Source organism: Dendronephthya gigantea, unplaced genomic scaffold, assembly GCF_004324835.1.
Source record: "Dendronephthya gigantea isolate DGI-Jeju-01 unplaced genomic scaffold, DenGig_1.0 000016F, whole genome shotgun sequence".
Classification (NCBI taxonomy): Eukaryota; Metazoa; Cnidaria; class Anthozoa; order Malacalcyonacea; family Nephtheidae; genus Dendronephthya; species Dendronephthya gigantea.
In genome coordinates, this window is record NW_021163026.1 from 2,634,209 (window position 1) to 2,649,851 (window position 15,643).

Here is a 15,643-nt window from a genome sequence, read left to right on the forward strand (position 1 = left end):
TAAAATTTTAATACGGAAGATAAAACTACTTACAGCGTGTAAATATATATATGTGTGTATTTACATAACTAGGTCAATTAAATGAGAAAGACAAGACTTACAGTAAGATATAAGCCAAGAAAAACACCAAAAATTTCTAATTTTTAAAAAAGAACACAGGACATGCACATGAATGAAGGGAGATTCAGAAATATGTTCCTGTGTTTGAATCGCTCTAAAGTATGTGAATGTGTTGAGCGGGTATAGCTGTTGCATTGCCTTTTAGTTTGTCCAAACGACTGTAACAGAGCTTGTGTTTCTTTACTTTGTTGCTTCCTAAAATAAGAAGGCAATGACAGAAAAGGAATTAACACAATGCTCCCCTACCCTCAACTGCTTCCAACCCCCACCTCACCCGACCTTTACCACCCTAAGCTGCACCACCACAAACTCCCACCGCCTTCCAACACTCACCCTCTTTCGACCCTCACCCTCCCCTTAACATCCACCATCTCCTAACACCCACCTCTTCCCAGCCCTCGCTAGCTCCAGCCAGTTGATAATGAGTGCGTCTTAGCTCGCCAAGTCTCTTTCTTTCTTTTTCCAATTGACTTTCTAATTCCAAAACACGAACCTAGGAATATCCCAACGAAAAAATGAATAACTTTTAAATCATCATCTTTCATCCCGCTCGAAGTTTAGACATAAAACTAAAAAATACGATTACTTGCAATGTTTCATTAGGTGCTACTTTATAAATACAATACTGCTAGTCTGAGAGAAAAGTACAGTATTTACTGTTTCCAGTCAAAGCACTAACAATATTACCTGCGAGTCCATCTCAAGTCTCTTGGCTTGTGTAAGTGAAAGTTTAGAATAATCCGGGACGGTTTCTGAAAAAAAGATAGAGGAAATGTGTTTTTAAGACAGAGATATAGAGCATAGAGTGCGTTGCGAAAGCAGTTGTTTGCTACTTACTGCTATCTTCAATCATTTCCGAACCAGTTTTTGCTGACGCCACGACATTTCCTGTCGCCTCGGCAACTGCAGAAACAGTCGTATTTTTATCATCACGATAGATAAAATAATAATTGCCAATCATAACCACCGAGTTCAAGAGTTGAAAGACCAAGCTAAGAGTACTATCCTAACATGCTTTCTCACTTGAAGCTAAAGTGTCGGATTGTGATCTTTTTGCCCAGTCTATGGATGAACTTATTTCAACCAGCAAAGATCACATTATAGAGTACAGTCTTACCTGACTTTGATGCTGTAGTCAAAGCAGACAACTTGGAACTTCTTGGCAAAGCTTTGACCTTTGAAGCAGCCACCTAAAATCACGGCAATGGAGAGCCTCAGATTGAGCAGGGAGTTGAAAGTTCCTGGGAAAGAGGTTAAACTCACCAATTGTGCAGTACTTGCCGCGATTTCATTAGAAGCGACGACGAGCTCTTCAAATTTGCCCCCTTCTTTCACGACTTTATCTGCAGCATCACTGAAGTTAAAACAAATAAAGATTTAGTACCAGATATTTTGCCGCTGAGGTCTAGTAAGGATCATTTCTTATTGATCCACTATGAGGAGGTACTACAAACGTAAACTTACACAAGAACTTTGGCTCCCCAACCAACCGCTTTGGCAGCTGATATGAGACCTTCCGTCCATCTGTGATGTCGCTTGTAAAATTCTTTAGCCGAAGCTGAACCCTGGAAATAAGCACAATAAATAGCTTTACGCGCACGAATAACCCAGTGAGCAAATATGAATTATTGGGGAAAATATATGGAGTGTTGGATGGATTCCTTACCATGCCTTCCTCGACGATCTCGCCTTGTAAATCTTTCGACTTCAAAATGAGAACTCGAATGGCCTAAAAGTTGAATTATGGTGAGTCAGGATGTTTCTCGTGATTTGTGAAGAAAAGTTTATAAATGTTAAACCATACCTTCATTAATGCGTTACATGAATCCAAAATTCTAAAAAGTAAAGTTTAACGTGTATTTATCTACAGGAGAGCTTAATTTCTTTTATCATAAATGAAAAGAGGATATTAAACGGAAAGAAACCTTTCATTGACTTCCAGCTTGACACCCGTATCTGCTTGACGCGCGTTCTTCAACATTTCCTGAAATAAGAAGATGAAGTCAAGAATATCACCTTGAAATCATTTCTCGTAAAGCTTATTTTACCCACCTCGATTCTAGTGACAGCCTCTGCTACGAGCTGTGAAGAAGAAAGAATTCGTCAGTTGAATAATTGGGAGAGAACTTAAATGGTTGGCGTTCAACCAAAATACGTCTTTAGAACCAGATTGTGCTAGTGAAAGGTATCCATAACAATGTACCTCAGCTGTTGACGTTATTTCATCCTCAACGGCGTTTTCAATACTGTCTAAACTTTCATCCTCTTTTGGCACGAGAGCCTGGTGATATGGACCATTGAAAAAGGGAGTTAATTATGCACATGGTATTATTGACTGTTCTTGAATTATCTTCAAACTTACATTGCCAATGTTCAGTATATTCCGGATTGACTCTCTCACTGCCTCGACTTGACCGTCCAGTTTACTTGAATCTAAGGCAAGATCAGGCGTGAAAATGAACGAAAGTATTTTCCCACAACGGACAAGCTCTGGAATTGTCCAGAAGGAGAGAGAGCATGCGTAATTAATGTCTAACCTGTAATATCAGTGTCCTTCATACTTTGCAGTAATTCTAGTGTTGTTTTACCACCGTTCTGACAGTGTTTCACCAAAGCTAGATTAAAATGATAATTATCCCTCACTATCCAACATCATCATGCTTGTTTTTACCACCATTTTCCTTGTATTATCCAACATATACCACCACAATCCCTACCTTCAGCGTCCTCGCGTGGGGCCATATGTGACGTGGCCTTTCCTAACAGAATACACTCGCTAAGAAGATGGGAATACGGACCGATCGAGGTAACGAAATCATCAACATCTAGAAAACAAAACAAAGTCAGCAGAGAACAGAGGTTGAAGACAGCTTCATATTCTACATCATTATTGACCTTTTTTGTCGCTAAGATAGGAACGATATCCCTGAACAGTTCTGTCCAGCGTTGGCAACAAATCCGACATACGTTCAACCAAATACTCTATATAAAAATACGTTGTTTAAAAGCATTATTTAGCGTGGCGAGGTTCCACTCTAGTCGCGTCATGCAGAAGCCCACCTGCAGTACAAGTTGTTCCACAATTCTTGGGATTTTCAAACTCGTCTAAGGAGCTTTGAACGATCTTTTCCGACTCTTGGACCGCGAGAACTAAAGGACATAAACAACACAACAGTCGATTCTTGATTCTTGTGTCAAATAAGAAAGAATACTTTTTTAAGGTTCCTTCTTCCCTCGTACTCACCCAGTAAACGCTGTTTATTCAGGAGGTCAGCGTTCTCCCTTTGAATCTTTTCATTTTCTAGCTGCGAATATAAAATGAAGCTTAATATTAGACGCCAAAAGAACCCGACTAATGTTTTGCTTACCTCACCTCACCTCACCTCACCTCACCTCACCTCACCTCACCTCACCTCACCTCACCTCACCTCACCTCACCTCACCTCACCTCACCTCACCTCACCTCACCTCACCTCACCTCACCCCTTTTTTACACCTCAGGATACCTTTTCATTTGATTCTTTAGTCATATTTTCCATTTTATTTTCGGCCTCGCATCGCCTCGTTTCTGCTTCCACTTTCAGTCTCGCGATTTCATTCACCGTGCTTTCCAAGTTACCCGTCTATAATGTACAACAACGGACACATGAGGGATAAGATAGACAACGTTTGAAAAAAGCGGGACTGCGGTTGATATCGACATATACAAGAAACATACTGTTTGCTTTAACGATTCTTCCAGTTCAGCGCATCTCTGCTCAGTGGTCTGAAATAAAGATGAAAGATGAAGAAACAGAGTCCAGTTCCCATACTTTAGAGTATGAGCGGCCTTTTGTTATTGTTACTAGTTGAAATATCAAAAAATGACCAAAACTTACCTTGAGTTTTGTATCCGTTTCTTCATACGCTTGAGTTTTTCCAGCCAACAATCCATTCAGTTCCTCTTGCTAATGAGTATACAGAAGAGACAAAGTGTGTAATTACCATGTGTCAGTAATATACGTACGATTAACACGCGTGCAGGGAGGATGTTTATGAGTTAAACCAGGGCACAGTCGAAAGATCGTCACGTGGTGAGGGGTTAATGGACTCACACTGTTTTTTTCAAAGTGTCGCGATATTTCCTCGTATTTACCGAGTGTAGGAGAAGAGTTCATAAACTTCATACCTTATTTTTTGACTCTTGTTTTAATTGTTCAATCATCTCCTCTGCATTTTTTCTTGACATTTCTTCTTCCTCCCTCAATTTTCTCATATCGGAAAGTTGTGTTTCTAACTCGCAAACCTGGATTCAAAAAGAACAGTATTCGAAGGACTTTTGGGGACCCTCATGGATGTAACGAACACTGGGAATCGAGTCCACCAACGTCCCATATATCGTTTTATATCGTCTAAAACTGCACAAATATATTGTCCCTGTGAAATGTTTGAAACAGATGTCTTTGATATCACAAACCTTTTCGTTCAGGGTTTTTTCAACACCAGAACATTTCTCCTCAGCAAACTAGAAAAAATTATGACATGACCAAAATATTCCAGTGGTGGATGATACAGGGGATTCTGATTCGCATTTTGAGGAGGCGGGGAGAAATTGTGGGGCACAGGGCAAGATCTACCCCCCCCCCCCCCATGGTGCCCCTAGGTTCATTCACCAGGCTTTCTTCACCCACCTTTCGTTTCTCTTCCGTCTCTTCATGAGCTATGGTCGCCTTAGCAAGTAATCCATCCATTTCTTCTTGCTGAGAAATAAGTCACATTAAAACAACAGTCAGTCGAGAAATTTAAAACCTTTTCAAGAACAGCACACAGACACAAGAATTTTCTTCAATGCAGACACAACCCTGACCTCTTATTAAGTAAATCTGGATGCAAACGTTGCGATACCAAGAAGCTATTACCTTTTCCCCGTATTCCCTCTTCAGCTCTTCAATAGTCTCCTCAGCCGCCTGTTTCAAAAAGAGAGTTGTTGTACATAAGTGATCTCCTAAATCGTGCAGTACGATACATTTGTAAGAGAAAAACAACTTTCAAGCTCACCTTCAAGGCTTCTTTCGTTGCTTCAGCTGTTTGATAAGCTTCAAGAAGCTTCTCCGACTAAACGATTTTTAAAAAAATTACATAATGTTTGAGAAAAGCCCAAACCGCTTTGTTGGGAAGTGTTTAAATAACAGCGACGTTTCAAATTGTTTGATTTCCTTCCTGTACTGACCGTGTCATCAACCTCCTCTTGAGCAGTCGCCAACGTTGCTTCCACCTCCTAAAAACCAATATTTTAGTGAAGACCAGATATGCTCAAAGTTTAGACACCATGTTTTATCAACGAGGTTCAGACTTGAAGCGCTGAGAAATAAAAACAAACCTTTTTCTCTTTCTCAGTAGTTGTCAAAGCTTTCTTTACATCAGCATTCTGAAATGATACCAACATTAGATTCATTTCCATACTGAGGATGGGAATAAAGTCTTCATGAGCTAAGGAAGACCTTAAGCGCCTCACCGTCCTCAAGAGCTGAACATGCTCCGTTCTTAGTTTTGTGTACATCTGTTTTATTTTATTAAATTTTCTTCAGCAGGTTTGCCCTGCTCCGCCACTAGAAGAGGGTGAAATGAGATATCGTTCAAGGTTTCTTTTATTGACATTCACAAGGTCATTTTGATGTCCATTCAAAGAGTTTCAATGATCATCTTTGGTTCTATACAGCATACGTACGTTTCATTTCCTCCTGAAGTCTGGATTGCAAGTCGTTGTTTTCTTTTGACATTTGTTCTGAAGCTTCTCGCAGTTCAACGAGTTCCGCGCCCAGCTGGAGTGGAAAGATGGAAGAAGATTATTTCAATAAGGAAAGTGTAAATACAAGAGGGCCAAACTTCTGTGTTAGAAAGTTACATCTGTATTAAAATGTTGGCACGTCTGTATTAAGAAAGATGTTCTGTACCTCTGATATTCGTATTCGTAAGGCATCCTCCATTTCCTTTGACTAAAAAACGAAACACAAACCGTTCAAAACCTCTGCCAACTTCTCAAGTACGTAATAAACATGGAAACAAGAAACTCACCTTCCGTTTTTCATAAAAAAGAATTTCCTCAAGATGTTTAATTTTAGCCCTTAACTGTTCAATCAACTTATCCCTAGAAAATACGACATGATACTCATTAACCCCCTATGTCCATTAGTCACCCACAAGCCACTCCAGTTACCTTTCATCTTCTTGTGGAGCGCTGTTTAATGCAAGGAGTTCAGCTGGTTTTTCCTGGAGTGATATGAAGAAGTTCATGTCATTATTTTGTTCTCATCTTCATAGCTGGGGGAGGGACAGCAGTGCTTGTCATCAGCTGTGGTTGTATTGGTAATCCCCACTAGAGTTGGCTGCATAAGATCCCGATACCAGTGGTACCATACATCCTCTTATCTTGGGACCAGGGATGGCTGGGGGTGTTATAGGGGGGTTAGTAGAAAAGGGTTCGTAGGAGGGGGGAAGTTCGTGGGGAGGTTACAAGAAATAAAATCACAAAACTTACTGGTCGTGGCGGAGGCAGTTCGTCTTCGACTTGTTTAACAGGTTTTGGAGCTTCAACTGGTTTTGGTTCTGCACCAACAAACGTTGGCGCTTCCTGCAAAGATTGTTTTCAAGATTTTAATAAATGACATATCCTCCGACGTTCTTCTCAGAAGATATACACTATGCTGCTTACGTTAGGTAACTTGGGTACACTAATCAACGCTGTGACATAACTCAGAGCTCCTGCATCAAAGAAAAACTTCTGAAGTCGTCGAAACATTGGGTAGAACCTGTTGCGATGTCCACTCAACATATCATGTGTGAGCTCTGAAATAAATTTATTAATCATGAATATGTTAGATTAGGGAAAAAGTAGCCTGCATTCTGCCAGATTTTGCAGCCTCTTTGAAGACAATTTAGCCAAGTCTTTGATAATTCAAGGTTCTAGAATAAAAACGAACTTACTTCTGTGTAGTTTATACATGATTTCAACAGATAAATTGTAAAATGCACTGCATTCCTACAAAGAAATGAAAAATTAAACAGTCAATGAATAAAGTTCATAGAGTCAAGTCTTTCTCATGACATTGCTGATGACAGTACTATCTTGCAATATACACTGGCAAGCTAGCTAGCCCGCCACATTCAGGATGCACAATAACACAAACCTGTATCAACATAGGAAAGGGACAGATTCTGCATTGCACAGCTTGAATTTGGGAATTTGACTTATATGGGTTGAGACTTTTGGACACTGGAATGAAATTTAAGAAGCAATTTGATTACACAATAAGGATCACAACAAAAAGGATTAAAATCAGCTCAAAATTCAGCTCAAACCTGCATCAAATAGATCTAAACAGCTGTCCAATTGATCAAAAATATCTATGGCTAATTCAAAACTAGAACATAATGAAAAAAACTTATTTCAGTTAGGTATTAATATCACAGCTTTCTCTGCAATGATCCTAGTTCAGTGAAATAGGATTAAGTGTAAATAAAGTCAATCATAAACATATCTAACTTAGTAGTACTGTATCTATCACTTTAAAAGTTCACTTACAAATAATTACGATCTCTGGTTGGATGTTTTATTGTATCTGCACTGCTCGGTTGGATATTTCCAGGAATATATTCATGCTAAATTGAAGTGATATAAATAAATTTGCTCGTCTATAAAGGTATACAATGATTCTGAATTCAAGTAATTTATTTAATTACCTTGGCATGGAAATCTAATTTTTTCATAATTATTATTATATACAAGTAGGAGAGCTTGCCGTAACTCCCATCTGGTGAGTGTTTCTGAAAAGAAATTTACTTTGTAAGCAAAATAATCTGGATTTAATCAATTAAACAACAAATTATACGTCTTCACATGATGTCTTAACTGACTGATTCACAATATCTGTCCCAGCAAGTGAGAAATACTTTAAAATATATAGTACATACCCAATAATTAGATAAATCTGCAAATGTCACTTTGTGAGCTGCAGACTCTTTTAAAACCTAAAATTTACACAGAGGGAAATGGAAGCTGGACTGTGCTCTCACATATTCTAAAAAAACAGGAATTCATTCATATCAATCCCTACCTTTGGATGGCCCTCTCTGAGCAATTTATAAACAACTGTCATGGCTTTCCAACACATGATTGCATTTGCTGAGATGTGCATCCTACGAAGACACATCCAAAATGTTTTGGAGCCATTTTCTTGCCAAGTGCCGATTATAGTGCTTGAGTGTTGTCAAGGAGCATAAATATATATCATGATATGGTTGGATAATAAAGTTATATAGCCAGGTGCAATGGAAAGGTATATTGTGGGATACTAGAGTATATTATAGTACGCAAAGGTCTAATGCAGGATGTTTTATGTACAAAAGGATATTTCTCATATGCTTTTCTTTCACTGCATTTTCCGTAGTGTTAACTGCCTTAACAAGACGCTCTGCCTGTTGAAAATAAAATAAATCCGATTGATTCCTAAATCTTATGTTCCATATCTACAAGACAAGCTGGTCAGAATACACCCTAGACAGCCCCAGTCAGAGTCCTGAAGTCTGATTGATATACACATTCCTAATGATTTCCAAATAGTTTATTGGTTCACTGACTCCAGGACTACAAAGACTAGTACAAACAAAATTTTGTATATATTTTGAAATTCCCAGCCAAGATTTTCTTTGCCCAAATTTGTCAAGGGGGTGAATACATCAATGTTGTATACTTCAGTGAAACATATTTATACAAACGAAAACCTCAAAAATTCAGTTATAATCAGGTTTAAGTTTATTCATGTGTAAATAATTAAAGACCTTCTTCTCAAAATCAAACTGATTCATTCAAGAAAAGTAATAAAATATGCCCTTGTAACAACTATAGCTATTTATGCATGTCAATGACCTATATATAATTAATACACGCTTATATTTCTGTATAATCATTTATAAACTTGAACTTTATGGCATGATATTTATATTCTACCTTTAAAACTTGGCATAAGGTTGTGGTTTTTGTTATTGCTTTATATGAGAACACGAATGAATGAGAGAATCGGGGAAAAATTAAACTTAAAACGAGTGAACCTTTTTTAAACATGTGTTTGTATATAAACGATATAAGTGATGAAATTTGAATAGTTTAATATCATATTAAAAAAGAATTATATATATTTTTAAAAGATTTCATTACAAATTAGCTGGATTTCGGGGTAATAAGCGCATAAAAGCCAATACAATTCTTCCTAAACTATCAAATTTAAAGATTTGTGGCCATTAAGATCCCTCCTTAGAAAGACAATAAGTAATTACAAAGCAAGATCAAAGCTTTTAAACAAGTAACAAGATCGCGTAAAATGTACGATTTCAAATTCTGTGAACACAAAACTAGTCCTACCAAATCTCTCTCGAACTTTTGGCTTTCTTGTAGCGTCGCCGGCCTTCCTGCTAGAAATTTACTCATGTTTTGCCATAAAAGTGTTGAAATCCGTCGCTATAACACCAATATTAATATGCATCAAGTGTGTGTCTTGACATGAACTTTTAACTTTCCTGCCAAATTTTGACCAGAAATGAAATTCTCCCATTACATTGAGAACCGGAAATAGCCTTGTTTGTCTTACCCCCAGGGGGAAGAAAGGGGGAGGCCACCCCGCGTACTTTAAACTAAAATAGTGGCAAATATTAGAAAATCACATACCCTGAAGTATACTTTAAAATCGAAATAGAAAAAGCAACGTTACTACCATTTGCGTTCAAGCTTGCGACGTGCGATTTTAAAACGTACGTTTGACGTTTCAAAACGTACGTTTAACGTTTCAAAACGTTACGTTTGCCGTTTCAAAACGTACGTTTTGTCACGCCCCCTGCCATGTTTGGGTAATTAAATTGACATGTTTTTGCAGTTCATACGGCATGTTTAAATATAGCGACGTTTGTACTTATTTAAAAATACTCAATACAGCAATTTGAAAAATGACATTCATGACATGACAATGGACCAAATACAAGTGCAAGTTCAGATTGGAGAAACACGGCGTGTTTTTTTCACGGCCTCGCCGAGGACATACAATGATTTAACCGAAGCTATAAAACGAGAAATCCCTAAAACAAGAGATTTGACGTTCGGATTGCTGTACGAAAATGACGAGAAAGAATACGTGGTAATGAACAGTGATCCCCCTATGTTTCCGAGTCGCAATTACTGGAATAAAATGTATTCCAGGGACGGATATTCATCGTCTTAAATTGAGAGTATTCGAGGGCTCTTCACCAAGTGTAAAAGCGAAAGTTGACAGTAGAGCCCAAGTTGAGGAAGTGACCGATTCACATTGCAGACAGCCACAGTCAAAATCTGCATTAAGACGCTACCCAACGTCAAGTACAGTAAAATCTTGTCTTGTAAGCAACTTTATGGGCTGTGAGGATATAGATAGTGATGATACTGAGGAAGATCGCATGATCATGGGCCTAGACAATGACAGTGACGATCGTTTAGATAACGACTTATGTGTTGAGAAAACTCCACTTGAGAGATACATTACGAAAAGCGAGGAAAAGATTGACGAGCAGGAAACAGTAATTAGGCAGCTACAAGCAAACATTGAAAATGTTGAAAAAAAAAGCAAGAGTCAAATCAGATCCAAATAATGGAAATATATGTAGAAATTGTCACCTTAGGTTGGGTCACACTGCTCGCAATTGTCAACTCGATAAATGCACATCGGTCTTTAAATGCGGATTGGAAAAAAATCACCCAGGCGAACATAAATTAAAGGAAATGCGATCGCAATTAAAGCAACACGAAATCAAACTTAAACAGTTAAGGGAAGAACTTCGCAATAGAAAACATGCTGTAGAAAATGCGACGGACAAAAAACATGTTAGAATCGAAAGTGAGCTGTTGCAAGCAAATAGGGCGGCTTACATGGTAAACGGTAACCAAAATTGGTCATTACTACGAAAACACGTTTACCTAGTGCAGGAGTACTGCAAAAAAAATTTGGGAGGAAAAATCCCCGCAAGACATGATATCGGACGTATTTTGAATGTCGCCCTCGGTCTTGCTGACGACGATTCGAGTAATAACCAGTTTTACAGCCGGTCAAAACAGAACACCAAGCGACGCAAACACGAAAATCCAGCTCGATCCTCACTCGAGCATCATGGAATAGAGTTTCCTAGTTCGAGATTAGTCAGTACTCAAAGTAGCAGTTCCTGTAGTAACAGTATAAGCTTTGATACTGATAAAGAAAAGCCTTCACAAATTTTGCATAGTGCCCCTGCATCAGAAGAAGAAGAAGCTGAGCAATTAGCTATTGTCATCAGAGAAAGCTTGCATAAATCAAAACCGCAAACTCTGGAGAGTGCCAACACGAACTTGTCTTACCCTACCCACAGTCAACATATGCCCCGACAGGCTTCGATCTCCCTATGGCATATGGAAACATGTACACCCAATGGCAATGCCTTCTTTGGCATCGATTTGTCCCTATTTCCCAAGCTACTCACCAATGGCAATGCCGTACACCCAATCTACTGGGGACTGTGTTCGCACAACTACGAGTACGCCGACAAACAGTTTCATGACGCCGGCGCCGGCAGAGTCGACAAGTGACGATGTACCTGAAGTCAGTGAAAATGACGCAGTTTCTATGTTGTTAAATTTGTCATCGCAAAACAATTAGTTAATCTTATGCGATAATATTATGACATAGTCCAAGTTTTATTTGATATTACGTTCAATAAGGTACCATTATAGGTTTACCAGGCGAAGGGAAATATTTCTTCAATAAGGTGCCATTAGGTTTACCAGGCGAAGGAAAACATTTCGTTATTAAAATCGTTTTTGAATTCAGTGGCGAAGCAAACGTCGATAATTGGGAGGGGGGCATATTCATATAGTCATGTTTTGCATGATTAACTTCTTTTTTAAATCGATTGTCATTACATTGTGTGAGTTTATTTTATGCCCCCCTAGGCCTCCAATTACAGTATTGATGCTGGCTAAACGCCGCGGTTTGTTTTAGAACCAACGTAAAATACACCCTTGCAATTGTGTTTCGCTCGCATGCTTCTGGCTACATAGTAGGCTAATATTACTGGAACTTGATTCGATTTTGTACGTTGTGGTTGCATGTTCCGTACCAGATTTATTGTTGTTCAGTTAATGTTAAAATGTTTGAAATAATCGAAATAAATTAAAATGAAAAAAATACCATCGTTTCAACGTCGCAAAATTTGAGAGTTATTACGTAACTGATGTTGGATTTATTGAAATACGAAAGGTTATATTTAGAACTATTGTTTCTGATGACGCTACATTTTCTCTATACTAATTAATATTCAGAAGTCAGAACTATTTTTATATCAGCCATTTCAATCGTGCCTGCATTATCGAATGAAAATAAATGCTCATTTAATTGTAATAAAGCAACTATACCATGGCTATACTACAGTGCTAGATAAACAAGTAAGATGTGGCTTCATAGAAACCTGTCATGTCCGTTGGTGAAAGTGTCTCGACGGCTTCTGCAACCGCAAGATGTAAATTATCGTGGACCAATTTCCTGAGTTCACCATTTAGAATGTTTTTAATCTTGTTGAAACATAATTCAATTGGATTCAGATCAGGAGAGTATGACGGCGTATATAATAGTTCTATACCCATTGTGTCAAACCACTCTTCCAAAATTTCTCCACCTTCGTAGTGATGAGACGAAAGATTGTCCATCACAACGATGTCACCCACCTCAAGGCATGGACGACCTGTATTAACGTTGACCACTCTTCCGGCCTCTTCGAAAAATGCAAGAAAACGCGCGGTGTTTGTTGCTCCGCTAAGAATATTATAATATTCGGGCCCAACAATTGAAACAAGCAAGTTCAATGTGTTGTTTGGAGATTCCTGCTTTCGTATTATCTCCACACTGCGCGTTCCTATAGCACTGTGTCCGTACGTGCGAGTTCCTACGTTTGGTATTTTTATTCCAGCTTCGTCGAAAAATTTTAACTTTCTTGGATCCTTCGATGAAAGATAGTTTATGAAAAGTTGTGTGTAAAACATGTTGTTTGGAGTAAACCGCTCCCTCGCCAGTTTGGTCAGTTTCTTTCTTGTTACCGTTCACCTGAAGGCATCCTGCTTTTTATTGCTCTCGAAACAGTTGACATGGAAACCTCTTGGACGCCACATTCTGTTAGCTCCTGGATGATTTCCGCAAGAGAAATTGACGGCGAATTAATCTTTAACACTTCGATTAGTTCGAGGTCATCTTCCTGTAATTTTGACTGTCTTTTGCCACCTCTGCGCTTGGGTTGTACTGTTGGAACTTCTTCACAAAATCTATTCCAAATATTTTTTACCGTATTGGGAGATACTGTAAATTCGTTGGAGTACTGTACATACGTTCGTGGAATGTAACCAGTAATACGGTCGCCACCTTCTTTCAAAATTTTATCGATGATAAAAGATGCAAATTCTTCGCCAATGGGTTTACCAGGACAGTAACTGCGACCATATAGATTTACTTTTTTTACAGAGTACGGATCCATATTTGTTTACACTAGATATTATGCCAAGTTCGTTTAGACTTCAAAAACATGTCAATTTAATTACCCAAACATGGCAGGGGGCGTGACAAAACGTACGTTTTGAAACGGCAAACGTAACGTTTTGAAACGTTAAACGTACGTTTTGAAACGTCAAACGTACGTTTTAAAATCGCACGTCGCAAGCTTGAACGCAAATGGTAGTAATTTAGGAGAAATGTTAGTGAAAACGATTGTTTCAGTGTAAGATCAAGGACTTTGCATATATTCGCATTGTCAGTAATTACACCACGGGCTCCAGTTTATATACAGCTCAAAACTACATTGCAACTCGCATGCACCTGAAATTTTTTACCCCCCCTGGGAGAAGTTACTTCTTATATGTATATCAGGAGGGGACATCCGTTTCTTGTGGTTAAACTTGAGTACAGCACGGTAGCAGCAGTGTACGTGAATTATGAAAACAAACCAATTAAAAACAACCACAGACTCTTATGGGCGGCAAGTAAACGTAAAATATGTATATCTAGGCTCTATGTTTCGTCAATTTGTGCTTTCTCGCACAAATGTCAACTATTTTCATTATTTATGGCCAATGTGTGGAGTTGTAGCTCTATTAGCAAGCGTCGTTTTGTTATTACAGGTTGGTGTTATATATTATTACGCAATGTTTTGTTTGCAGGAAGCACCCGGGTCAATCTATCAGAGAATTAAACCTGCCGTGATCTGAGTAATAACCATAAATCTCCTTCTTTCTTCACTGTTTGAGAAGGTATTTGGGGAAGTAGTTACAGTTTCGTTTTACGAACTTTATTTCGTCTTGACTTCAATATTCGGATTCCTAAGTATTTAATATATTACAATGAAGGTGTATTCTGAGATCTGATTGGAGGAAAGCAGTTACTGGATATTAGATCTTTTCAATATGCAGTTATCAGATGACAAATGCACTAATCACTGATCACAAATGAGAGAAATCCATCCAAGTTGATCTTGCCCAACAAGCGATAATGAATAATTGTTATGATTAATGAAATGCTTCACTGCCCAGATTTATAGTCCAGACTGATCATCCTTTTTGACAATTTAGCAAAGAAAAGATAGTTGTCTCAAATCTCAATGGATGATCAGTTTGTTTACTGTGCTTAAGCTCATTTTTAATAAACAGGAAATTTTTCTTTTTCAATAGACATATTTTGAAGAAGTCCCAAGAGTTGGAACGGCAATTTTGGTGGTATCCTGTGTTGTGGCATCTGCTATTGTTTGTGTGATGACTGAAATTGTTGAAGGTGTGTTGATAGTTTATATGAACAGTTTTAAACTGCTCTCTAGGCTGACTAGTTACTCTGTTTATGGATAATACTCACTAACCTTGAATGTATAGAATCAGTTGAAGTCATTGAGGGTTTTGGCATCCAGCTGAGCTCAAGAGGTCGTTTTGGAAAGGAAAACAAAACATTCTTCAATTTCAGTGCAATTAAAGACCTCATTATCAATGAAGCAGTGACAATGGTATGCTATATGATCTATAGGACTGTTCACTCAATCATAGAAAATTACAATCTTTTGCCATTCTTCTCTTTAGCAAAGAGTTATTTTTTACCTGGCACTCACAGTAGACACTGAGTATAAGGAAGAAATGAAAAATGGTCACGAAACTAAAGACGGTTCAACCAAAATGGTAACTCTATTCAAAGTAAGTTTTACCAGAGGTCTGTGAACAAATTCTGTGGGTAATACTCCAGTCCACAGAGCAGGTGCATGTCTATATAGTTACCCGACAGACTAAAGATGTAAATATGAGGCATTAATGGGGTTTCTGTTTATTTTTTAGAACACAATGCTGAGGTTGGAGGAACTCCAAAACATCTACAAGGAGATGCAACCATTTTTGAACAACCACAACAAAAAAGAGAAATAGATACTTTTAATCAAAGTGTATCATATGATATACCATAGCAGGGTCTTAAAAAAT

At 38.2% G+C, this 15,643-nt stretch overlaps 3 protein-coding genes across 3 annotated transcripts; 1 reads left to right on the forward strand and 2 right to left on the reverse strand.

Moving 5' to 3' along the window:
- Nucleotides 1-159: 159 nt before the first annotated feature.
- Nucleotides 160-5,674, reverse strand: LOC114520702 (huntingtin-interacting protein 1-like). The gene is made up of 29 exons (XM_028541023.1): nt 5,615-5,674; nt 5,480-5,527; nt 5,330-5,377; nt 5,158-5,214; nt 5,019-5,066; nt 4,791-4,859; nt 4,577-4,624; nt 4,289-4,405; nt 3,999-4,067; nt 3,839-3,886; nt 3,627-3,743; nt 3,365-3,425; nt 3,181-3,270; nt 3,016-3,102; nt 2,838-2,945; nt 2,658-2,735; nt 2,483-2,553; nt 2,324-2,401; nt 2,173-2,202; nt 2,046-2,104; nt 1,925-1,955; nt 1,787-1,849; nt 1,585-1,685; nt 1,384-1,474; nt 1,238-1,310; nt 958-1,023; nt 808-872; nt 506-613; nt 160-315 (listed from the first exon to the last, which is right to left on the reverse strand). Exons 1-29 carry the CDS (start codon nt 5,657-5,659, stop codon nt 301-303), a joined length of 1,989 nt encoding a protein of 662 aa, XP_028396824.1. The 5' UTR covers nt 5,660-5,674; the 3' UTR covers nt 160-300.
- On the reverse strand, nt 5,665-9,675 carry LOC114520689 (huntingtin-interacting protein 1-like). The gene is made up of 16 exons (XM_028541012.1): nt 9,518-9,675; nt 8,511-8,574; nt 8,214-8,356; nt 8,071-8,127; nt 7,840-7,923; nt 7,682-7,758; nt 7,459-7,520; nt 7,287-7,372; nt 7,084-7,138; nt 6,812-6,945; nt 6,638-6,730; nt 6,317-6,369; nt 6,175-6,247; nt 6,054-6,095; nt 5,828-5,921; nt 5,665-5,708 (listed from the first exon to the last, which is right to left on the reverse strand). Exons 1-16 carry the CDS (start codon nt 9,581-9,583, stop codon nt 5,665-5,667), a joined length of 1,227 nt encoding a protein of 408 aa, XP_028396813.1. The 5' UTR covers nt 9,584-9,675.
- Nucleotides 9,676-14,084: 4,409 nt separating this feature from the next.
- On the forward strand, nt 14,085-15,610 carry LOC114520527 (phosphatidylinositol N-acetylglucosaminyltransferase subunit H-like). The gene is made up of 5 exons (XM_028540818.1): nt 14,085-14,311; nt 14,858-14,957; nt 15,053-15,180; nt 15,254-15,364; nt 15,503-15,610. The coding sequence occupies exons 1-5, from the start codon at nt 14,126-14,128 to the stop codon at nt 15,587-15,589; spliced, it is 612 nt and encodes a 203-aa protein (XP_028396619.1). The 5' UTR covers nt 14,085-14,125; the 3' UTR covers nt 15,590-15,610.
- Nucleotides 15,611-15,643: the final 33 nt, after the last annotated feature.